The following is a 23,950-nucleotide window of genomic DNA, read 5'->3' on the forward strand; positions in this document are numbered from 1 at the left end:
ACCAGCTCCTGCTCTGAGCTGCTGCCTCAGTGCTGGGAGAGGATCCTGCTCCCCCCAGGCTGTGCTCCCTGAGCTTTGCTGAGGGAAGATGCTCTGGATTCTGTCACTCCAACAAGAGTTTATTGCTGATTTTATTCAAATATTTAATTATTGTGTGTGTTGTTGGGGTTTTTTGGCTGCTTCATCTTTCCATTCCTGTTTTTTACCTACAGCTGCAGGGCTGTTTGTGAAGTCACACCCTGCAAAGTGCTTCAGAGCAGGATGATGCTTTCTGGGAAGTGGCAGTTTTAATGTGGATTAAGAATTCCCAGAAAACTACTGAAGAAGTAGTTCTCAAAGCACACAGCATCCACTAAACTGTGCCCATCCATTCTGGTGGGAAATGGTCAGAATGAAAAAGAAAAAAAAATAAAACTTTTTTTTAGGTAGAAAATCTGCTGGCACAGATTCCCTCTGGCTGTGGTTAATGATGAACTCCTGGGCTGGAGTTTCTGGGGTTGTTCCTGCAAGAGGTGCTCAGGTCCAGGGGTGGATCCTGCAGCAAAAGCAGTGAATTCCTTCCTGTAGATCAGAATCCCAGCATGGCTGGGGTTGGGAGGGATCCTAAAGCTCATCCAGTCCCATCCCACACCTTCCACTGTCCCAGGCTGCTCCAAGCCCCATCCACCTGGCCCAGGACACTCCAGGGATGAGGCACCACAGCCTCTCTGCCTTGTTCTAAAAGACTCAGGTAATCACTGAGTGAATAAACTGATTTGGAGTTAAAACAGAAGCCAGTGAGGTTTTACTATTTTGATTTTTAAGTCACTTCTCATGGGTGTAACCTCTGAGAATCCAACAAACTCTGCAAAATGCACCCAAAAATAGCAGTGCTCCTGAAGTGTCCTTAACCCAGTGGTTTTTGTGGAACAGCTTTCCACTCTTCCCAGCTCTGCAGGGCACTGAGAGTGATTGCACAGCTGAAAGAAAAGCAGTTTTTTGGTCACAGGTACTGGAAGCCTGGACAAACCAGTTTGTTGCTATTTCTTGTGCCATAATTCTTTGCTTACAACTTAATCTCAGTTGATGCTGGTAAAGGGAGCGTGGTGTTCCTTTCACCAAAAAAGCACAAATGAGATCATGATGGCTGAGGTAACTGGAAAGTCTGCTTAAAGATGGTTGGGGTTTTTTTTAGTCAAAAATAATTTACAATACAGGTTGAGGTTATTTCTTTAGAACACAAGGCAAGAAGTGATAAAAGCAGAAATCTTGTCCTGGGGTGGAGAGCTGAGCAGTGGCTTCACAACCTCCTGGGAGCAATTTTGGAAGGTTAAACCAACACCTCTGCCATTGTTGGTTCTAAACCCAACAACCTTCCTGCCACAGGTCCATCAGAAACCTGGGGGACGTGTCCTGAGCACAAGAGAGCAGCTCCAAAAATGGCTTTAGTGCCCTGAAAGGGACAGACAGGGCTGAAACTTGAGGAGCTTTGGTGTTGAAAGCCTTCCAGTGGATCACAACAGAATTAGAAGAGTTTATTTGCAAAAGGCTTGAAGGATTTAACTCTGAATAAGCAAGGGTTTTTTTCCCAAAATTGAGTTAAAAACAACAACAAAAAAAGAATCTTTAAAAAGCAAGCAGAAGTTTCATTCCAAAGAGCAGCAGTGAGCAGAGCTAAGGACGGCAGGTCAGAGATGTTGCAATTCCTAATTTTGAAAGCATTGATTTAACATTACAGAATGTCCCAAGGAAGAAAGCCCTGGAGCCTCCTGGACTGCCTGGGCATTGGAGCGTGGCTCAGGTGGAAACCACGTCAAACCTGGGCCCATTTCAGCTTTGTAACCTCCACCAAGATCTTTCCTTTCCTCATCTCATAAAGCAAATGAAGCTGCCAAGGAGCCTTTTAATCCCAAAACCTTCCTGTTGACCCTGACCATAAACCAGATTTATTTTCTGCGACTTCAGAGCTGTGGGCACAGAAAACAGCTCAGCTCCAGAGCTGTTCTGAGGCTGAGGGTGGTGCTGGGAGCTGGGGGCTCTGCTTGCTCCTCAGGGGCTGGGGAGCCCAGGTTTGGCTGGAAAGGGAGCTGGGTCCAGCTTTGGGAAGCCTCAGCTCCCAGGATTCAGGTTTTGGTCAGTCCCAACTCCCAGGATTCAGGTTTTGGTCAGCCTCAGCTCCCAGGATTCAGGTTTTGGTCAGTCTCAGCTCCCAGGATTCAGGTTTTGGCAGCCCCAGGTTTCCCTAAGCCTAACCCAGGTTTTGAGCAGCCCCAGGTTTCCCTAAGCCTAACCCAGGTTTTGAGCAGCCCCAGGTTTCCCTAAGCCTAACCCAGGTTTTGAGCAGCCCCAGGTTTCCCTAAGCCTGACCCAGGTTTTGAGCAGCCCCAGCCCCAGGTTTCCCTAAGCTCAAGGCAGGTTTTGGGCAGCCCCAGCTCCAGGGCTGAGTCAGGCTGAGGCTGAGCCCCTCTGAGTCACTGCAGGGTCCTGCTGGTGGTGGAGCCTCAGGGAAGTGGATGGTTTAAATACTGTGAGAATCTTTATCAGCACAGGAAATGACAGCTCATTAAAATACTAACCGTTGAGCCAGTTTAGATCACTGTCTGGAAAAAGATTAACCATTGAAGGCTCACAGGGCTCACAGGAAGAAAGGTGCCCTGTTGAGACAAGGGACACGTTATGCAAATGAAATCAGCTTTGCTAATTGGCCAGTGGCATAAAAATATTTCCACTGGAATCTATTTTTCAATGGTTTTTAAAATATCTGACTTCCAAAGAAGTCGATACCACCTTGCTGGAGTGAAACTTCTGAGGGAGGGGTGGCTAAAATATCCTAAATACTAAAATACTAAAATTCAGTGCCTGTTCCTAAATGTTTTATTGCTTTGGAGCTGCAGGATGGATTTTTCTGTTCTCATAGGGGAATGGAGAAATGGGAATCTCATACAATTGGTGTTGGTGGGATTGTTTAATGTTTTCCATAAATGTTGGGAAGGTGAAAGCCTTTGCCTTCCCCCTCTGACCTGGCTGTCAATAATCTAATTGAAATAAATTATTTGAAATGAGCTGAAGGTGTGGATAGGGAGGATCCCATCCCAGGACTTTGTGGGATCCTTCAGTGTCACTTCCCTCCCTTTTCTGCAGCAGGAGATAATTCCTGGCTTGGGCAGTGTCAAACCCACCGGGGTTTGCTGCTCCTGTGTCCTGTTGTCTTCATTTGGAAGAAGGATTTCCCAAAGGATGTTTTCCTCTGGCTGTTTCAGCCCCAAAGACCAAATCTGGCCAAAACCTGCTGGTGTTTGCCCCAAGTGTGTCTGAGGAAAAGGGATTTTCCAAGCTGAGGGATATTGTGAATATTGGAGGGATTATCCATAAAATGGGGCTGTGACTCAATATTGCATCACCTTCCCCAGGTGTGTCCAGCCTTGTTTGCACCTTCTGTTCCCCCACAGAGCTCTGCTTTCCCTGCAGGTTAGAATTTCCGTGATTAAATTAAATTAAATTAAATTAACTCCTGTATTTGTGCCCCCCTCTCCCCCAGTGCTCCCAGTTTCCTGAGCATCCCATGGGGATGGATCCCAGTTGTTCCCAGGGCTGTCTGAGCTGAGGTTCTCATTCACATCTTTGATTTCCATCAGGATCAGTTTAAGCACAGCTCATGGTTATTAATCAGCTGCTTCAGCATCACTTGGTGTTCGAGGCCTCCAACAAATGGGAAACTTCCATAAACTTTCAAATTTTCATTCATGAAAAATCCCATGGTTTTATTCCCAAAATTTGAGTCTACAGTGGCAGCTCCTTTTTTTCAGAAAACACTTCTGATTTCTAACATTTCTCTCTGGACAAGTGAACAAATATCCACGTGTGATTTAATAAAATGGGAATTTTATTTCTTAATTTATGGCATGACCAATTTTTTGTGAGATATTGGTGCAATGACAGTGAGGGGCCAGAGATCTGTACTTCAGGATTTAGCAGAATTAATTCCTTGAGTGTTCCCAACCTCTCAAAGCACAGGCTGAGAGATTTTAGTCACTCAAGAGCTCCTAAAGACCTTGTAAAATGAAAATGATGCCTTTCAGAAGTGCAAATACCATCATTAAATAGTTATAAATAAGTATTTTTAATATTAGTAAAAACTCAGATGACTGGAATATCAAATAACTTCCTAATTTTTGTAAGCTGGCCCAGGGAAAATAGAATTTTTTTCTCCTCTGGGTTTGATGCTTCATCCTGGTGCCTTTGAGAAAAATCTTTCTATAGTTCCAAAGGTTCTGTTAAACAGATTTAAAGTTTCCCAAAAATCATTTAATGACCAGTGAAAGACATTTGAGGTGCAACTGTTGACAGTTGTTCTTGGAAAAGCAAATTTATAAATTTAAACACAGATTTGCTGTAACTGGGCTGGGAGTTTTTGGAGCCAGACTCTGCAGGTTCTTTGTGTAATTTTGAATTTTTAAATTTTAAATTTTTAAAATAATCCTTGAGCAACTTTGCTGAATCTCTGTCATGTGGTGCTTCAAACAGATGGGGAGTTTTGTTTTATTTATTGGAAAAGAGCTTTAGAATTTGTCTTTTAGATAGAAATTGTAGCTTTAAAAAGTGCATCTGTTTAGATACAAATATCAGGTAATTGTTCTGAAAACAGGCACCAAGAGTGTTTTTCCAGTGAATCCAAATTTTTAATGGGTGTTTCTGTTGTAGTATTAGAATGGAAATCATGGTTTTGACTGAAATATTATGATTTTAGTGAATTTAGGATTACCAAAGGCTACTGCAATTTTGGGAAGCTTGTTCTCAATTTCAACTCCCTGTGAAACATTGAAATTTAGCAAAAAATCAGAATGAATCCAAAAGAAAATTTAGTATTTAATGTTAAGAGTTTCTAAAACAACTTCTGAATCAAAACAACTTCTGAATCAGAATTTCTCCTTCCATATTCTCGATTTGAAAGACAATGGGTTTGATTCCCGAAGGAAGGGAATTGGGTTTGGATTATTCGGGGTTTATCTTCCAGCATCTTCCTCCTCCAATCCTGGGAAATTTGCGGTTTTTTGGAGGTGCTGAGTGCAGGAATTGTGATGCAAATCCCACAAAATTCATCCCCAATTTCCCCCCTGCTCCTGGGACCAGCCCTGAGGTTTGCAGGGACACAAAACTCTCCCTTAATTCTAATTACATTAAATTATTTTAAAGATTTATAGATTGAAGATTATGCCTTCGTATATCAAGTGGCACATAACCAGGTGATTAAATGATTTAATTTTATTCAAAAAAGCACCATTAATTAACACTTTGATGGGATTTCAAGAATTGCATGTGGATTCCTGATTTTTTAGGTTTTCCTCTGCTTTTTTTGCTCCTTCTTTAAATCTGTGCACATTTTTTGCAGAATTAAAGTCTTTACAAATGTAGAAAAAATAGGAGCTGAGCTCCTTGCATTTAGGATCTTGCAGTTCTTCAAAATTGCTTTGATATAATTAATTTTGTGCACTTAACTAATAGTTGTGCCCAGAAAAGGAAATAAAAAGTGAATTATTTAGTGAGAAAATTTTTGAAATATTGTTTTGGTGCACCAGGAGCTCCTCAAGTCTCTGAACTTGGGTTTTATGTCTTTGTTCTGGGTTGAATTCAATTTGGGGACTGACAGAGTTCAGTTTTCGGTGAGGAGCGGAGTCATTCGAACACCACCCTGTTAATCATTGATCCCTCATCATTTAAATATTCCTCATTCCATAATCATGCAGAAGTTCAAAAGTAAACCATTACCTTACAGTCGCTCTTCAGGGCTCCCAAGAATTGTTTGAGAAAGAAAAGAAACCTCAAAATGTCGCTGATGTTGCGAGCGTGACTCGCGCCGCGCTCCCTGGGAGAGCTTTTCCCAGGAATAATCATTGCTGAGCCACCTCTGGATCACCAGGAATCCTCTGGAACATTGACACATCTCCTGTAAAATGGATGAGGGATGTGCTTTGGACTCCACAGGTTGTTTTCGTTTTTTTTTCCCAGAATTTTTACCAGTCCGGGCACTGAATTTCCTCAGCCGGTGAATCACGGGGGAAGCGACCTTTTGCTGGGAAATGGGTTCAAAAAACCCTCCCTTTGCCCCCGGCCATGGAGGAAATAAATAGATTTACTGGAGGACAATGAGACACTTTGTTTCGTGCTTTTCATAAATCCCTAAAATTAGAAAGCTGTTATTTTTTAATTGGGCTTCGGCCTGGAAAAGGGAATATGGTGTCAGATGAGGAGGCTGAGGGGAATGGGTTGAGCTGCTGGAGGATGGACAATTGTACAACTCCTTGGATGTACTCCTGGTGTATCTCGGGTCTGGAGGGTCTTACTAAGCCCTCCCTGGAGTAGCAGCAGGAGTAGTGAATATAATAAAACAGAATAATCAACATTCAGGTGAATTTTTTAACGTAGAAGGACCACAGTGATTTCTTTAAAAACAACCAAAAATCAGAATCTCCTTTCTCTTGGCACTTCAGAAGCCCCTGGCTGAGTTAGGATGGGGTGAATCCAACTTTGGGAATGTTCTCCCCACGGAGCTCAGGCCGTGGGGCTGCTGCCGGTCATTTGGGGTTTGTGTTTGAAGGGTTGTGACATGTGGCAGGGTTTGGGGTGGCACCGAGGGGACGCGTTCGGGGGGGCTCTGTGCGAGCCCCGAGAGCCGGGCCCGGGCCGGGCAGGGCTCGGAGCCGCTCCTTTGTTCCTTTGTTCCCCCCGGCTCGGGGGAGGCGCTCCAGGATCGCTCCCGCATTCTTTTTGGGAAGGGATGACGCAGGAATTGTCCTAAAAAGGACTTGGCTGGGCAGAGGGGCCGGCTCCGAGCGGGAGAGGGGCGAGGCTTGGGGCGAGCAGTTGCTTTTTTAACCGAGGGATGAGACAAGCCCCAGCCATTTCCTCATTAATCGGTTCAAACCAGTTCTTACAGGAACTGCCGCTGATAAATGTGGGACTTCTCCGAAGTCATTCATTGGGTTCTCAGCGCTGCTGCCTCCCAGGAAATGCTCCGCTCCCGGCTTCCTCCTCTCTTCCCAGCGCTGCCTTGCTCAGAAATATTTTTCTTTTTAAGCACTTTTTGAGGATCTGGGGAAATGCATCCCTCCCGAAGTATCAGATCAAAAGATGAAATGTGGTTTATTTCGAGGGTTTCTGTTTTCTCGAGTAGCTTCGAGTTCTCTGCTGAGCGGAGGCTCAGCTTGAACTTTGTTCTGATTAGGTAAAGTGGTAAGTTTAAAAAAAAAAATGGTTTTTGTTTTTTTCTCCCCTATTTTGTCTTGTTCTCTGGGATGAACTTTCCATCAGTGCTATTCCGAGTATAGGTCCTTCTCTTCAGAAGCCATTTCAAGAATATTTGGAAGCTCAGAGGATAAAACTTCACCACAAATCCGACAGTGCTGTACCACAGGTAAGACTCTCTTTGCCTCCCAGGCTCACTTTTCTCTTCCCTGTCTTACACTTGTGGCTTTTACAAACGTAACTCCTCATTCTGATCTCCACTGACCCAGGGAATAGATAAAATTCTCATTTTAAAAGCAACCTGGGAATTAAGTATTAATTGTATGCTACTGCATTTAAATCCTTTGGAGAATAAATGAAAGTATAAATCAAACCCGGTGGCTTGTCTTGCCCTCTGCATTGGCTGCCTCTTTGGAAAGTTAAATATAAAGAGAAAAAAGTTGCCTTTCCTTGTGAAATGGGAACAAACCGGGCAGCACCGATGCTTCAGAGCCAGTGGCATCTGTGACTCAATGGACAGTAAGGGAAATAAAATCCCCAAGACTTTAGTCTTGGAAAGGAAATGAAATTACAGTGTTTGGAGCAGGTACATAGGGCAGAAGTGTCCTTTGATACAGAAAAAAAAAGTAGTTAAAAATTTTTAAAAAGTATTCTTAAAAACTTACCCTGAATTTTCAGTGGGACAGAGCAGCTCTGACATGAAATTCTTTAGGCTGCTGAGGCATTTTGAGATAAAATCCGTGAATCCGAGTCACATTTCACGTGCAGTAATTGGAAATGTCCCTTTGCCCGGTTCTCAACACAAAAGAGCCGGGGCTGGGGAGGCTCTGGCAGGAGCCAGGGAATGTTCAGGGATTTGTGAGCAGAGCATTGCTGCCCTCCTTTGACAAAAAGCACAACGTGAGAATTCCCCGCAAAAACGCTGGAAGCGACCCCTGAGGCAGAACTTCAGGGACACCAAAGAGTGGGATCCGAATGGGGAGATAACCCAGAAAAGGCAGTTCAGGGAAAAATCCACATTGTAAATAAAACCTGATTGTTTTATTTGCGAGGAACGTGACAGGCAGGGGCTGCTAACACTGAACTCCAAGAATTGTTAGCGAAGCCCAAACTCCTGGGAATAATAAATCACTTCGGGAGTGATCCAGATAAATCACACTGGGAATGATGAGGGATTTGGCAGCCCCTCCTGCATTGTCTTTCAAGGGACCTGCAGGAATCTGTCAGCTCACTTGGTTCCTGCTTTTAATTCGATTAATTGCAGAATAAAGACATGGTCAGCCTTTCTTTCCCCTTTCACCCAGAACTCTTCATTGTTCTGTCCACTAATCTTCATTCTTCTCCTTCTGTTTTGTCTCTTCAGGGGGAAAACTGGCTATCCTGGATATTTGAAAAATTGGTGATTGTCATGGTTTGTTATTTTATCTTATCTATAATCAACTCCATGGCCCAGAGCTATGCCAAGCGACTGCAACAGAAGATGTACTCAGAAGAAAAAACCAAATGAGCTTGGAAAAAATGGGAAAAAACCCCTCAGGATGGGTTTTGGCAGACACGAGAAATGACACATCTTTTCATATGTTTAAAAATCAGCATTATTCAAAAGGGGGGAAAAATTTTTAACATCGATTTTCAACTCTTAACAAGTTTTTTTTTTTTTGGGTCTCATTTTGAAAGTAATTTGGATATTAGAACAACGGTTTCATTGACAAACATAAATGTTACGGTAAGGTGTAAATGCTTCACGAGTCTGGGTGGTGTTTTACAGGATGGACAATGGGATGTTAAATGGAGTTTAACACAAATGTTGTCCATCCAAATTACTTCCAAAACTGATGATTTAATACTCTCCATCTTCTGATTTAACTTCAGACTGACCTGAGGGTAACGTTTTCTTTTCAAGGGTGGCTGGTTTGCTTTTTCCATAAGTTTCAAGACCATGAAAATGTAAATAATTGAGTACAGGTCGGGTACAAACTGTTGCATGTCCCTCATGGTAAGGCTGTTCCGTCTGAATTCCCAGTGTCCCATTGCATTGCACGCTGGAAAAGCCACCCTCTCCAACTTCATGATGTTAGCAGAGATGGTTGATGTCAAAATGCTGAAGCCAACATTTTTTATTCTGTATATTTAGAATGAAGTTAAGATAAAAACTTTATAAAGTCATCTTATGATCATTCCAGAATTCCTTGTGTCAGTCTTTTAAAGCTGTTTCTTTTCCTCTCTCTCTTTTGGATGCTCTGTGCATGTTTGCTCATCCTTCCTGCACTAATGGTGCTCAAACCCTTTGTTCTTTTTTTTTTTTTTGTTGTTCTTTTTTTAAATTCTTTTTTCTTCAGAACTTCTTGCTTAGCAAAGGGAGGAGGAAGGCCATGCCTGGCTTGAAGCACAGTCACTGCTTAAATAGGTTAAATAGAGATAAATAGGTTAAATAGAAAACACGATTGGTTATCCTAAATTTTGCTCAGGTGTTTGCCCCTGAGCCCAGAACTGTGGGCAGTGGAGGAGAAGAGAGGGAAAAGTTCAGATTCCAGATGAAAGCAGTTTTTGTGTCTACCCAGTAATGGTGCAGAGAACTTTAGAGAACCTTTAACCCCCATGCTTTTGAAGTGAGACCTGTTACATGTGCCAGTTGTGATGTACAGGAACAGAATTGATACTAAAATAGCTCTTTTCCCTCCTTAGTGCACCAATCCCCACTGCTGCTGTACCTGCATTCCTCTAATCACCTGTCAACAATTGTTCTTTATTTTTATCCTGGGGGCAGGGGGAAGCACCAAGAATTAATTTGCCTTCCTAATTAGCATTCTCAGGAGCTGGCTGAGCTGAGCTTAGGCTGTTCCTTGGGCAGGTTGGGCAGGGCTGGAGGCAGGTGAGCTCTGGTGGAGCCTGTTGTGTTGCCAGCGTCGTGCCATGCCATGGCTGTACCATCCTGTCGGATAGCTTATCAGACTGATGTTGACTGTTGGATCTCATGGCAACAACAGTCGGTAGGCTGTCTGACATTTTGGTATCTCTCATCTGAGCGTTCCTCATCCATCCCCAGCTGTTTCCATCAGTGTCTGTGGTAGGGCTGGGAACGAGCTCCGAGCGCCGCGGTCCTGCAGAACAGAGCCCTCCTAAAGCTTCCCCTGGGCAGGGTGAGGTTTGTACCGATTCTCTTTGGCTTCACAGGGAACTTGAGGCAGTGCTGGGAATGACTGGGCAGGATTTGCTCCAGCAGATTCAATTCCAAGATCTGAAAGTGCCAGCGCAGGAGTTGGTACGAGGGAGTTAAAAGCACAAAGGCCGTTCAGCTGCTCCTGGTGATTTTTAAAAGGTGAACAGTATTTACTAAATCTTACCATTTTTTGGTCTGAATGTGGCCTTTGACTATAATGTCACAAAGAACTTGTTCTGGTACAATTCCAAACCCCACAGCTGTGTTTGGAACTTCACCTCAGCCTGCAGAGCCTCAGTGTTGCATTTGGTAAGGGATCACCTCAGAGTTCCATTTCCCCTCAGGACTGCATCAGTGACAGCCCTTGGCTGCTCTCCCCTCTTCCAGTGGCAGCTTTTTGGTACCCAAATTTGTCACCTGAGGGACACAGGTATTTCCTAACCTCTCACACTTCTGGGAGGGGATAGAATTGATGCCATGCTGGGATCCCTGTGTGCTCTCAGGTTGGAATCAGGACACTGCAAGAACTAAAAGAGAAAAAAACCCTTTTTCCTAGAGCCTGAGCCAATAAACTGACCCTTTCTAAATGCTTTAGAGATCTCCTTAAAATTCTGCCTCTTGCCTGCTGGAAAAGCACAAGGAAAATTGAAAGCTTTCTCCTATTTTTGGTTCAATATGTTTACATATTTATAGTGTGAAATATATATATATCTATATTGTTCTTCAGCTTGTGTTTCCATGTGTCCATTCCAATAAGCTCTGCTGTTATTTTGAGGCTTTCTAACACTATTTAAAGAAGGAAGTGATCATTCTACCTGCTTCTACCTGGGAGATAAGACTTGGTAAAAGGTAAAAAAACCCTAATAATAGAAACAAAAGTGACACAAACCTGATGAGATTTGCAATGGATAGTTTTATGTTTGCTTAAATAAACAAAGAAATATCGTTTCCCAGTGTTTATTTCAGCTGGATTGTTTCCATTCTCTGTATTGAACTGTCCTGGTAACACTGTGACATTTGCTGTCCCAAACATTCTTCAGGGTGAACACAGAAAATAATTCAGCAGTTGGATTTTGTGCCTTCAGAGAGATTCAGCCTTTAGCATTTGACCCGAAAACATGGATTTTGCTCCTTTAACCCAGAGTTTTCTTTTGTTGCCCCTATCTTCATTACACATTGGAATCAGTCAGTTCAGTGTGTTAGGGACAAATCCAAAGGGAGCTCTTGCAAGAGGAACAATCTTGGCACAAACTCCTACTTTTAGCTGCTTTTTCTTGCAGTTAGACACTAAATAAAGTATCTTGGTTTTTTTTTTGGTTTTTTTTTTCCTGGGAATAACTGAAAACACACAGAAGTAACATCCCTGTAAAAACAACTAATGACTTTAATGTGACAGAGTTTTTTTTTTTAGTCTCATTATCTGTGAAAGGAGGTCAGGGCACTGAGAGGTGGCAGTGCCCCAGCAGAGCTCAGGTCAGGTCAAACCGTCCAGTTCCAGCCTCACATCCATCACAAGAGTCAGGAAAGCTCCCTGTCCTGGAGTTCTCCTCCCCGTGCCAGCATCACGCTGTGTTTCTGTTCAAGCAGCTCCCTCAGAACTCCCCCAGCTGCCTGTTCCTGCTAAAAGATACTTGTCACTAACACTTGACAGTGGCTTGATGCTGTTGCACAAAGTCCTTCCCTGCTGTGCTTTTGGGCTTCATTACTGGATTTGTTAGAATCAGCCTCCCTCTCGCTGCAGGCACTGCTAAGTGCAAGCAAAACACTCTGGATGTTTCCCTGATTACCAAGCAGAAATATAAATATTAGTGAACCAAATTGATGGCAGGTGTAAAGATAAGGGGGGGTTGGGTGTGTTCTTTGGAGGTAAAAATAATCGTTTTTCTTTCAAGCACAAAGTTTAAAAATACTTTGTAATCAGCAGTTAAAAGGCTGAATGTAATTATAGATAAGGTAATTGAAATTACTCTTCTGAGATTTAAAATTATGCTTTTTTGCTGTAAATTTGTTTTTTTGGAGGAGAAGGAAAAGCAGTAAAACAGTATTTCAGCCAGCTCTCTCCAGACTGCAGCAGCTGGTGGAGTGGGAGGGGATCCTGCTGGGCAGGTGAGGGACAGAGCTGGATCACTGACCTGGGCACAGGGGGGGTGGAGCAATTCCCTTCTCTGAAACACCTCTGATGCCTTCAGACAGGAGGGAAATATTTGTATGTGCTCTTGCAAAGTCATTTCTAGAAGGATTATGGTAAAAACTGAGGCCGCTGTGACTTTGCTAATTGAAGTGGCTGATGGAGGGTGTGAAATGCTGGCCTGGGTTTGTTCAAACATTTCACCTGTTCATTGGTGCATCCACTCGGGCTCTGAGAAGGGCAGCAGAACATTGTTCTGGGAGAGGCTGGAACAGCCTGGGTCTCACAAGAAGGGAAGGAGCTCAAACACAAAGTCACCGCTGTTATGTCACTTCCCAGCAAACGGGGAGAGCCCTGCACTTAGTGACTGCTTGGAATGTGGTAAGAATTCAGGAAAAAAATGGTATTTTGGTTGAAAAAGGTGCTTTTTACCACATTTGAGTTATGAGTGAAGAGGCTGTTGAGGCCACAGCCGTTCACTGCTGGTTCTGTCCAGGTGTGGTGAAGCAAAGGTGCAAACCTGAACCTGTGGAATGAGCCCGGCTTAGGTTTAGTTTGCTTTAGCACTGCCCTTTGTTGTGCTGAGGAGGTTTTATTAATTTATTATTATTATCATCTCTGGAATGAGTCAAAGAGCAGTGCATTAAAGCAAAGGTCACCTTTCTGTCGAGATGTTTGAGGAGCTGCAGAGCTGGGGGGAGTGTGGCATCTCCCGTGTTCCAGGGCAGTGGCTCCCGGTTCATGGCTGGGCTGTTCCCGAAGCTGCCCGGGCTGTGGCAATGAGGAAACCGGCGGCTCTCGGCTGCTGCAAGGCGAGAGAGGAGCTGCCAGCTCGGGGATTGTTCGTGCTCTGATAGCGGCCACACCCGGCTCCTGGAAACGGCTCTGCTGGGCCTCCAAAGTGCCTTGGGGACTCTGGTGACTCCCTGGTGACTTTGGTGACTCTCTGGTGACTCCCTGGTGACTTTGGTATCACCTGTAAGAAATTCTCCAAAGAGCCCAAAGCTGCTCGTATCCTCAGGAAATGACCTTGTGGTGCCTCTTTGCTTCTTGTGCTGCCAGGAGAGAACCTCCTGCAGAACTTCTCCTCTTGCAGGAGCTGCTGCTGATTAAAACATCAATACCTTGGTCAAGGCTCTCACTTTGAGGGACTGTGGCTTTCCTCAGAAAGGTTATTAGGATTTTTCCATCCTTTGATGGGAAAACACAAGTTTCTGTGCTCAGCATTTCTCTCAGAGAGAAAACACATATTCACATTTACAGCATCATGCAAACCCCACCATGGTCACAAAACCTCTCTGGGCTGGTTGGAAACCTCTCTGCTCTCAGTGCCTGCTTTGCTGCAGCTGTTTTCTGGAGAGCTCTTAATATTTAGGATATTTTCATAAGAACACATTTCATTTCTCAGATTCCTGGATTTGTAGGTCTCTCCTCAGCCCAGCTGACCTCTTGTGACACAGGCAGTGCATTCCTGGGTGTTGTGTAAGGCTCGAGGTGGGGAGCAGCAAGGAAGAAACTTTTAAGATGCCTGAAGCCGGTATTTACTTGACTTCCAACTAATGGATGCCAAAAACATTCCCAAAGCAATATTTTGCTACTGCAAGTGGTGATTTTAATTCTGTTGCCTCCTTTAATTTGTGTACAAAGTGTCTCTTCCACTTCTGCCTGTGGCAAACCCCAGTGCAGCCCTGGAGCCTGTGGCTGCCCAGGAGGAGCCAGGTGTTTGTGGGGAAAGTGAGGCAACCTCTGGCACCAGATTCCAGCTGTGACTGAGAGATCCTCCCAGTTCAGGGAAGAAGGAAAGGGTTCAAGTGTTGTTTAAGAGCCTGAGAACCCTTGCTCGAGACTGTCACTGCTGTCCCCTCCCTCGCTCCTTGGAGCCCTCTCTGTGGAGCCATTTTTGGCCAAGTTCAAGCCTGTTCCCTGCAGTTTTGTTCAGCTTGACCAGGACCCCACGTGCTGAGGTTTCCTTCCTCATCTCACTGAAGAGTGAGCTCTCCTTTCACAGCACACTCCAGGTTTGTGTCTGGTTTTTATGTAAAAATACTCACCTGAAAATACTGGGTTTCAGGGAAAGCTTGACTAAATCTTTATAAAGGAAAATAATGTGAAACCCTGAGCTAGTGGCTGGTGGAAGGGAATAGAATTTCTTTTCAGTAGCAGAGTATTTAATTGGATTTTTGGTTTTTCATTGCCAGATTTCTGGTTTTGACTGTTTTATCAGTTGCATTTGGTTTCTTCACCAAAATTCAGCCAAAAAAGAAAGATTCCCACCTTCAAATCAGTGCATAAACACAATTGCTGACTTCAGGGACTCCCAGTCAGCCAACACAGGCTGGAGTTGCCCGAAGTGGGGTGGGGAGGAAACTTGTCGGTGTTTCCTTTGCCAGTGGCAGAAGGCCAGGCCAGGCAGCAGCAAGCACTTCATGGAAGGTGGAGCCTCGAGCTCAGGATTGTTCCAGGCCTTCTGGAAAAGCAGGAGCTCTGAGTTAGTGCCCAGCTCTCACCATCCTCAGCGAGGAGATTCCAGGGAGCAGCCACAGCTGCCCTTGCCAGGCAGGATTTGATTCCACCTTCAGCCTGTGGGATGAGGCCACAGCTCCCCTGACGTGCTCCTGTAAATGATCCATTACATCTTGGACACTGCTGGGCACAAGTTCAAATTCAATCCTGCCATCTGCCCACACTTACACCATCCTCAGGCAACTGGAGTGTGTTTTTGTAAGCCTTAAGTACACATGGCATTGTCCATGGAAGCAATAATGTACAATAATCATTTTTGCAGAACTCGCCCATTTCAGTGCAAATCCAACACTGGGCTCGTTTCTCCTCACATACAACCAGTGAAACAAAACATCAAACAATGTTTTTCTGTCTCTTTTTTTTGTTATGGTTTAACCAGTGGCTTATTTTAGTTTGTCCACTTAGTGTTTTTACTTTTAAAATAGGAATTTTGGCCTAGAGAACACGCTCAGTTTACTAATTTTTCTATCTTACAGTGGAACATTTGGGATTTTTCAGTTTGGTTTTAAGACAAGAAGGTTTCTAGCACCTAATTGACACAGATAAGTGTGACTCTCTTAGGAGCCACTGTTTCATATTTCTCAGGCTTGTGTGAACATGGGGTTAAAATTTACATTTCTTCCATGATCTTTATCATGGAGCAGCTTTAATTTAAAATAAAAATTGTCTTTATTTTCTGAGGAGCAGGCTGGCAGGAATATTTCTTTATTGCAGCTCCTGGAAAGGGTTAAGCGGGGTTGTGCTGCTCCAGGGCGGGGGCTGAGTCCTGCCCCACCCGGGCAGGGGAAGTGGCCGGGTCTGCAGGGACAGGATTCCCACAATGCGAGCTCAGAAGGGACCATTGTGAGCCCCGCTTGCTCTGAAAGAGCCGGAAAGGCTCCATGGTTCAAATTCAGCATTTTCAGCTCCACTTGCAGGCCGTTAAAAGCTGCCCCAGTGTCCGGGCTGTGCCCCTGGAGCGTGGGCAGAGCTGGAGCAGGAAGCTCCGGGGGAATTTGCTGCCTTGGAAAAGCTCTGACTGGGCTGCCCTTGAGGGAAGGCAGCAGCTCAGTTCCTTTTGGAAGTTTTTTGTGCTATATTGGATCCATGAATCAATTTCCTGATTCCTCTTGTGCAGTTTTTAAAGTGGTGTCCAGCAAAAAGCAGATTTCTTTCAAGTACACTTGGTCCTATTTCCTTTTGGATGTTTGGGCTATCATTTAATAATATTTATCCATGCTAAATGTATTAACAAATGCAGAAAGAAGTGAATTATTCATTCAAGGCCCTTTTGTACCTTAGTGTTCCTCAGTAGTGTTTCAACTGGTAATTTGAATAATCATGCATTAAACCCTGGTTGTTGTGGGAACCACAGATTTTTTTTCTCTTACACATTTCCATCCTTCCTGTGCTGGTATTGAGTCCAACGTTAAAAACACCAATATCTATTTATGCCCAAATAAATAAATTGTATCTGTAGCTACATTGCCAAACACTTACTGTGTTTAAAACATTTTTGGTTATTGAAGGTTATTTTTAATTTTGGTGAGTTTGTTTTATTTAGCTCTGTTTGTGGGTTGTTTTTTGGGGGTCAGGGTTTGTTTTGTTTTGGTTTTTTTTGTGGTTAAATAAATGTTCTCCTATTCATGAAATGTCTGCTATAGTTGGAGTTCTTGAATCAACTTCCAAGTGAGCTGCACCTGTCCATTCCAACAAACAATAGTGAGATTTGGAGCATTGTTCCTGGGTTTATGGACATCCTGTGGGGACTTTGCCTACAACAAGCAAGGTCAAGGCCACTGATTCTGCTGTTCCTGTCTCTGAGCCATGGCTTTGTGCTGACCTTTGATCTACCTCTTTAATTGTAATTGTTAATTAAATAAAGGCCTTCCTCCATGCTCTATTTACATAATTAATTTTATCAATTACATAAAGAACTACTCCTCCAGCTTTTAATGTAATTGGAGGTGATGATTATTTGATGGTGGCTGTTCACTTCCTGTCACTTTGACCCTCTCCACATCCTGGGGAAAAAATAAAGGAATCCCATCATAGATCAAAAAAATGAAGGCTCGGTTTGGGAAAGGGTGTGAGAATTTCAGGACTGAAAAACATTCACAGGAAGAAGCTTAGAGATGCCTAAAAGAATTCCTGTCAGCCCCTGCTCCAGAGCAGTAAGGGATTACAACAGCTAAAATTTGAAATTTTGCTTTGGGGTTAGACATGTGTGTGCTGTGTTCCTGACATGGCAGAAATTCTGCCATCAAACAAACAAGGGCCATAAGTAAATAATAAATATCATAAATACAAATAAATATAAAAAGAAAATCACCTATCACTCATAGGTGCACTGAGCACCTGCTGTGTTTGCTTCATGCTCAGAACTATGAATACAGAGAGATAACATGAGGTTATTTCTGCAATAAAGTTATTTATTGCTACAGCCCTACAATGACCCAGTGCTCTCTTCCCTGTTCCTCAGGGAACTTACCTGTCCTTAGCCTTTTGAAAAACCCTTTTACCTGTTCTGTGAAATGAGGAGGAAAAGCATTCCTGGGACTTGGCCACGTTTTCATGGAGTTACCTATTCTCATTTCCGATACTGGAAATTGTGTTTGGGATCTGTTGAAAACACCAGGGGAATTTATTTCTGTGTTGCTGAACATCCTGTGCCTTTTGGAGGAGGGAGAAGCTCACCATGGTCTCCTTTCCTGACCCTTTGTTCCTGCAAACTCGACTTGCCTGTGCTGTTTGTCTGAACTTCTTGTGCAATCTTGTGCAGTTTCTTCTGTGAAAATACCCAAATTAGACAATGGTTGAAAGTGGCAGAAACACAGCACAAAATCTCTTCTGGCCAGAGCGGGCCCCAGCTCTGAGCTGCCATCTTTTGAATGAAATGGCACCAAAACAGGAAGGTGCTCTGTGAAATTTGTCCATTTGTCAAGGGAAAAGTCCTTGAGAGTGATTCAACTCTTTGAATTTTTGGCCTGTGGGATTATTTCTGTGGGAGAACAGTGTGACATGGGGCAGGGAATGGCAAGAATTCCCAAAGCTCTCCCTACCATTAATGAAAAGCTAACAGAGGCAGAAGAGAGCTCAGTGTTACAAGGTAATCTTTAATTCTACTGTACTCTTTTATTTTATTTTAATTCAGTGGGTGCCTTCCCAATTCATTCCATCCCTTCTCCTGCCAGGAGGGAGCTGCAGCTTCCCAGGGCACCACCTTGTGGTCGTGGTAAAATTTGTGCAAAAAAGAGCCAAGTCCTTAAATTGACTTTGGAAATTATAAAATGTTCTGTATTTATTATATCAAATTCTAAGTTCTTACATCTGCAATCTGCCAGCCATCCTCATCGCAAATATGTTTAGATAATTAGCAAGTTAATTAATTTATAACTTGGAGAAAAACAGGAGTTGTAATTTTACTTAATGAAATGGTCAGAAAAGGATATAGCTACAGTATATAGCAAATGTATTGAAAAATAGGCATTTATTATATATATTAAATAAGAATACTATGAATATGTGAATATATGCAGATTCAGTTCTTGCTATTCAAACACACACACACAGACACTTTGCTCCTAAGACTGAAAAATAACTCCAGTACAATCATTTACATACTTCAGGAAGTTGATGGAAGGTTTTCCAGCTTGGTTCTTTCAGAAAATCTCTACTTCAGACCATTTAAACAAAGAAATCAATCACAGATTGGTGTAACTGGAGATAACTTGTTCCAGGGTTGTGAAGCAGTCCAGGAAATCTTCCTCTTGGATTCCAAACTTTGTGTACTGGTGAAGGTAAGCTCTGTGTGTTGAAGAATGGGTCAGACATTAGAAATCAGGGAAGATATTGGCAATTATTAGTGAAGTACCAGCATAATTATTTTCACTTACTTGGAAGCAAACATATTCCAAGCTTTTCCTACGATGCTGTCAAGAGGTTTCAGCAGGAACTGGCTGTTGCTGACCAAAGCAGCAGACTTTTCATACTTGTTAAATGCTCTGGGTGTTTTCCATGCATTAAAAGCATCCTGAGGGTTTAGCCACGATGTGTATAATGAGGGATCTTGGAAACCTCCTGTAGGAGAAACAGGAGAGCCCTTTGGACAAAACCCAGACTTGATCCCTGTGTGGCCTAATCAATGCTGTCAGATCAGTTCAGGCCTGGGAAAATATCTGCAGAGTGGGCAGCCTGTTGAAAATACAACTTTCAAACAGATTCCTTAGATTATCTAGCAAACTGGTGTGGATATTTCAGCTGCCAGAAATGCTCATCACTCCAGAAACAGCTAAATGTATTTTCAGACATTATAGCCAAGAATTCCAGATATACAGACTTGAGTCTCTTCCTCCTTCCCTGAAGTGCTTCAGGAAACTCAGAAGTAAAATACAACTGCCCTAAGCAATTAGACAACATGGCCTTGGACACTAAAATGTTTCTAGAGGGAATATCAACCTTAGGAGTCAAATGTGTGATCTTGGGATGTTTCCACTTGCATCAGATCTGGTGGCAAATAGAGCAGTGAGATGTGAAACCAGAGCCCCTGAGGTGCTGTGCTCCTCTCTCTTACCCAAGTCTACGCCATGCACATCTTTTCCTCTCAGGATCACCAGGTTGGCAATGGAAGTGTTGAAGTGCAGGGGTTTGTTTGTGGAGGCGGTGGAGGAGCCTGGCTGTGGTGGTCGTACTTGCCAATCAATACCTTTGGGATTTGGGAAAAAGAGATAGAAAGGCAAGTGAATGTTTTGTGAAGATGCAGATGGGAGCTATCACTGTGCCCCAAACTGAGACCACACTGGAGTTTGGAGCTGCTGCACATGAATGAAGCAGCAATCACACAATTCCCAGAGAAAACCACAGCAGGATTTGCCTGGTAGTCACTGTCAGAGAAAATGGATACCTGCTTCTATACTTAGCAAGCCTCCAGCTCATTCCTTGCATAACTGGGAGCTGTAACTGAATTCTCCATGTGAATTACATGGGAGAGCTGAGCCTGATTTTTATGGGTAGAAGGTGTAAAAAGAAAAAGCAGAGCTCACCATGCAAGGAATGTTCCAAATGAGTTATGTAAATTAAGCGCACACTCAGAAACTGTTGGTTTGGTTTGTGTATTTTCAATAGTTATAATTAGCTGAGATGTCTGGGAGCAGAGCAGGAGCAATCTGGGAGCTGCTGTGACAGCTGAGGGAATGGTGAAAGGAGCAACTGGTTTTGTGGGGGCAAATTCCTGCTGAGGGCAGCAGCTCTTTTCTGAACTGTGAGCTCCACAAAACACCCAGCTTTATTCCATCTGTACAAATAAATGTTTAAAGGGTGATGGGGACTGAAGGTGAGTGGCTGGTGTGTATTTACCTTCCTCCATTTGAGCATTAGCAATGAGCATCTGCCTCAGGTGTTTGATGAGGCCAGGCCAGCTGAAGGTGCTGTAAGCCAGGGAGGTCTCAGGCACCTGGGGGATGTTCCGCAGGCCCAGCACCCTGAACTCGGGATGTGGGACCAATGTCTCCATTAAATCTCCTGGAAAGAGAAATCAACAGCTGCTCACGTTTGACAAAGACACTGCACAGGGCAGCTGCAATGGGAGAAGAGTGAGGAGTGTTCAGAGATGTAGCAATTTCAAAGCCATACAAACTTGCTGTGTATTACTGAGTCCTATACAGGCTGTTAGTAGCTTCTATTTTGCAGTTTAGATCAAAATCTCAAGGACTCTATGCACTCCAGACAGATGTGGAAGTTTAATTTTACAAGCAATTTTCTCTAATTCTTTCAAGGTTCAAATGTTAGTCTGCTGTATGTTGCCACCCAGTTGTCTGCTCACCACTTCTGCCAGAGCAAAACTCCAAACTCCAGTTTGGCTTCAGTTCATACAAACTTCTAACCCAAAGTAAAATGTGAAACTAGGTCCAAAATTACTGCCCTGCACAAATCTCCTCTGAAATGTAAACAGGCACAAGGGGTGTCTGTGATCACTTGAAAAAGGAGAAACAGGGTTCTTTTGGTAAAGAATGAAACCAGAAGTCAGGGTTTGACTCTGCTACAACATGGGGATTGAACTTCTAAATTGGTCTTTTCCTGTCTTAAAACTTGGGATGTATCCAAATATTTGAGCAAGGAGACTGAAGAACTTCCATCCCCAGCTGAACTGACTCCAGAAAGGTGTGTGGATGTTGGGTTTGGTACCTAATGGGTTTCTGCTGTAGCCTGAGCCCCCTCCTGCTGTGTGAGTGGGCTGGAAAACACTGCCCAGCTGGTGAGCAATGACTTGATTGACATCCCTGAAGGAAATCTGTTTGATATTCATCAGCTGGGCACAGATCTTGTGGATGACATCATTCTCATGGACAAGAAGGGCATCTGATGAGTGGTACAGATGTGACAGAGTCAAAACAGAGTTGTAGTTTTGAACAATGACCTGGAAGCAAACAAAAAAATCACACACAAAGAAGAGTCAAACAACTTAATCTCTTTTTAGTTTATAATCCTCTGGCTCCTGCTGTTTCCTCAGTTATGATTTAGGAAGTGATTCATTTTCTTTGTCAGAGTGCAGAGTGAGGTCAGGAGCTCAGAGCCTTTTCATGGAAAGAGGGCAAGACCTGTGAGAATCAGGTTATCCATCTCTCTCCATACAAACATGCTGGAACCAGATCTGCCTGGGAACTGATTATAATGCTGGATAAGAGCACATCAGGAGACTTCTAGTTAGATACAGAGCTTCTTGTGAATCTGTATCACTTCAGAACTTAAACTATCAAAAGTTTTTGGTGAAAATTCTTTAGCTGTGATATTGAGTCACTTGAACTTTTTCAGTGTACAATGTACCCATTTTCTAGTTTATTTCTGTTGTAGATGTTTTGTTTAAAACTAACCAGTGATTATAAACTTACAAATTCAATGTAAACTTCTTATATACTAAAAGGCAATATGACATTCACCTCCCCAGTGCCATAGGGCCAGATCACGTGGTTCAGTATGAATGAGGTTGGAAAAGCATCTCTCAAACACTGGGTCACAAATGCTCCCAGGCCTGATCCTGTGCCCCCAGCCATACTCATCATTGTGAAAAATCCCCCGAGTCGATCACACTTCTCTGCTTCTTTCTGCACCAGATTCATGATTGCTTCTTTGTGTTTGGGCCCATGAACAGAGTAACTGTGGGGTAACACAAAACAGCAAGACAGGGCAGGGTGCATCCAAATAAAAGCAGAAAGGTGAAGTTATTCACAAAGCAAATTTTACTTTAACTCCCACAGCTGCTGTATTACCACTCCTAGGAAGTCTGAGCAGCTCATCAGCCTCCAGAATTCCCTCAGGGAAGTTTGAGGCAGCTGTTCCTACCCATTGGCCCAGTTGTTCCCAGATCCTTGCTTCTGGCAGAAGTGTGAGTGGCTGTTGTATCTCCAGAGGCCAGACCTGGCAGCCATGGATAAGGTCTGGCTGATCACTTTGGGCTCCATGTCAACAAGCACAGCCCGAGCAACAGGTACTGCACAGGAAGGAAAACAAAATTGGGAAAACATGCTAATTATGTAGGTGGGATGGATGGACTTGGATGGATACAACATCCCAAGGTTATCCCTCCCACCCACTTCAGCCAAACTATTAATGGGACAATACAGAAAGGACCTGGCCATGCCCTGATTTCTGCTGAACCATTTATTGCACCAAAACCAAACTGAACACCAGAGAGCACTGATCTTTCATGAAATAAATCACTTGATGTTTCTGTGTGCTGAAATCAGACCCTGAGAGGGGAAAAAAGCCCTTTAAAGCTGTACCTCCAGACTCCTCCTCGCAGAAGAACCGTTCCTTGCAGGCATCTTGGTAGGATTCATTCTCCTTCTTGGAACACAGCCCATGGTTGCCACGGATGTCACTGCAGAGAGCACTGAACACCTCGTGCCCAGTCTGGTTCCCACACTGCCCAAGCTGCACTGTGACAATTGACATCCTTATTCACTTGATATTTAAACCTGAGAAAGAAAAGCATTTATTTTCTCAATTTTGCTTGGTAAAGCAGGATGGAAACAAGTAACTATAACTCAAGAGTTACAGGACCAGGATGCAAAATTGGAAATCTTAAGCCAGTTCAAAAACGTAGCTATTTTCCAATTGTGAACTGCACCAGGCCTGATGCCAGAGCCCACTGAGGTGAAAAAAGGATTCCCTGGAGAATTCCCCTTGCTTCCACCACACAGAGCAGTGTTTGACTCCATCCTGGTATGTTTTGACATATTTCCCCCACTCAGCATTTGACAGCAGCTCTGCTTTCTCACTTTTCTATTCTTTCACAGAAACAAGGTCAATTTTTTAAAACTCTCTTGGTTATTCTGGGCTGCTGTTCCCCACTCCCATCCCAGCCGTGCCGCAGCACTCCTGTACCAGCATTCCTTGGATCGCTGCCCGTGTCTGTAACGCGTTCTGCAGGCAGGTGCGAGCTCACTGCCGCTCCCGGGCCCGATTCCAGCGCTGCCGCCAGCCCGCGTCGGGCCAAGCCGGGCGTCGCTAGGAAACCGAGTTACTCCTCCCGCAGAAAAGAAATAAATATGTGAATTATTGTCAGGAAAGGCTCACGTCCAAAGCGTACGATACCGACCCTCCCGTGCCCGATTCTCTCCGCGGAGAGCCCCGCTCGGGTCCCCGCGGCCACTGAAGCCCCCTCAGGGCCGCTCTCTCCCTCAGGGAACACCGCCATGTTCCCAGTGCTATCCGCCCTCACGCCCCTCGGTCCCGAGCCCCGTCCCCGAGCCTTTCTCCTCGACAGCCTGTCCTGAAGTCCCGATCTCGTTCCGGGTCCCGGTTTCGGCCGCGGCGACCCCTCAGGGCTCACCTCATCCCCGGCACCTTCGAACGGCCCGCCTGGCGCAGGCGCAGAGCGCGCTCCGGGCAGCCGGGCCCGGCGCTCCCGCCCGCGGCGGCTTCGCGGCGCTCTCTGCGCA

At 44.2% G+C, this 23,950-nt stretch overlaps 2 protein-coding genes across 9 annotated transcripts in view; one reads left to right on the forward strand and one right to left on the reverse strand.

The window, feature by feature from the left end:
• The window catches only part of VMP1 (vacuole membrane protein 1), a 61,213-nt gene extending 49,884 nt beyond the window's left edge, over positions 1–11,329 (forward strand). For 2 of the 7 annotated variants that reach the window (XM_015646560.2, XM_015646559.2), the window contains 2 exons: positions 7,288–7,390; positions 8,585–9,406. In XM_015646560.2, the coding sequence (XP_015502046.1) occupies positions 7,288–7,390; positions 8,585–8,728 (247 nt within the window). In that variant the 3' untranslated portion in view covers positions 8,729–9,406. The other 5 variants (XR_001524550.3, XR_001524551.3, XR_001524553.3 and 2 more) reach the window with 5 other exon arrangements.
• A 6,952-nt stretch (positions 11,330–18,281) lies between these two features.
• TUBD1 (tubulin delta 1) lies at positions 18,282–23,933 on the reverse strand. Of its 2 annotated transcripts, XM_015646556.2 has the most exons (10): positions 23,842–23,933; positions 23,394–23,535; positions 22,790–22,984; positions 22,350–22,497; positions 21,947–22,163; positions 21,195–21,426; positions 20,367–20,531; positions 19,585–19,716; positions 18,908–19,091; positions 18,282–18,818 (listed from the first exon to the last, which is right to left on the reverse strand). In XM_015646556.2, the coding sequence occupies exons 3-10, from the start codon at positions 22,959–22,961 to the stop codon at positions 18,716–18,718; spliced, it is 1,353 nt and encodes a 450-aa protein (XP_015502042.1). In that variant the 5' UTR covers positions 22,962–22,984; positions 23,394–23,535; positions 23,842–23,933; the 3' UTR covers positions 18,282–18,715. The 2 variants fall into 2 exon arrangements, with proteins under 2 accessions (XP_015502042.1, XP_015502044.1); XM_015646558.1 differs by lacking the exons at positions 21,947–22,163; positions 22,790–22,984; positions 23,394–23,535; positions 23,842–23,933 and having other exon boundaries at positions 22,350–22,429.
• Positions 23,934–23,950: the final 17 nt, after the last annotated feature.

The sequence above is a fragment of the Parus major genome, chromosome 19 (assembly GCF_001522545.3).
Source record: "Parus major isolate Abel chromosome 19, Parus_major1.1, whole genome shotgun sequence".
NCBI classification, from domain to species: Eukaryota; Metazoa; Chordata; class Aves; order Passeriformes; family Paridae; genus Parus; species Parus major.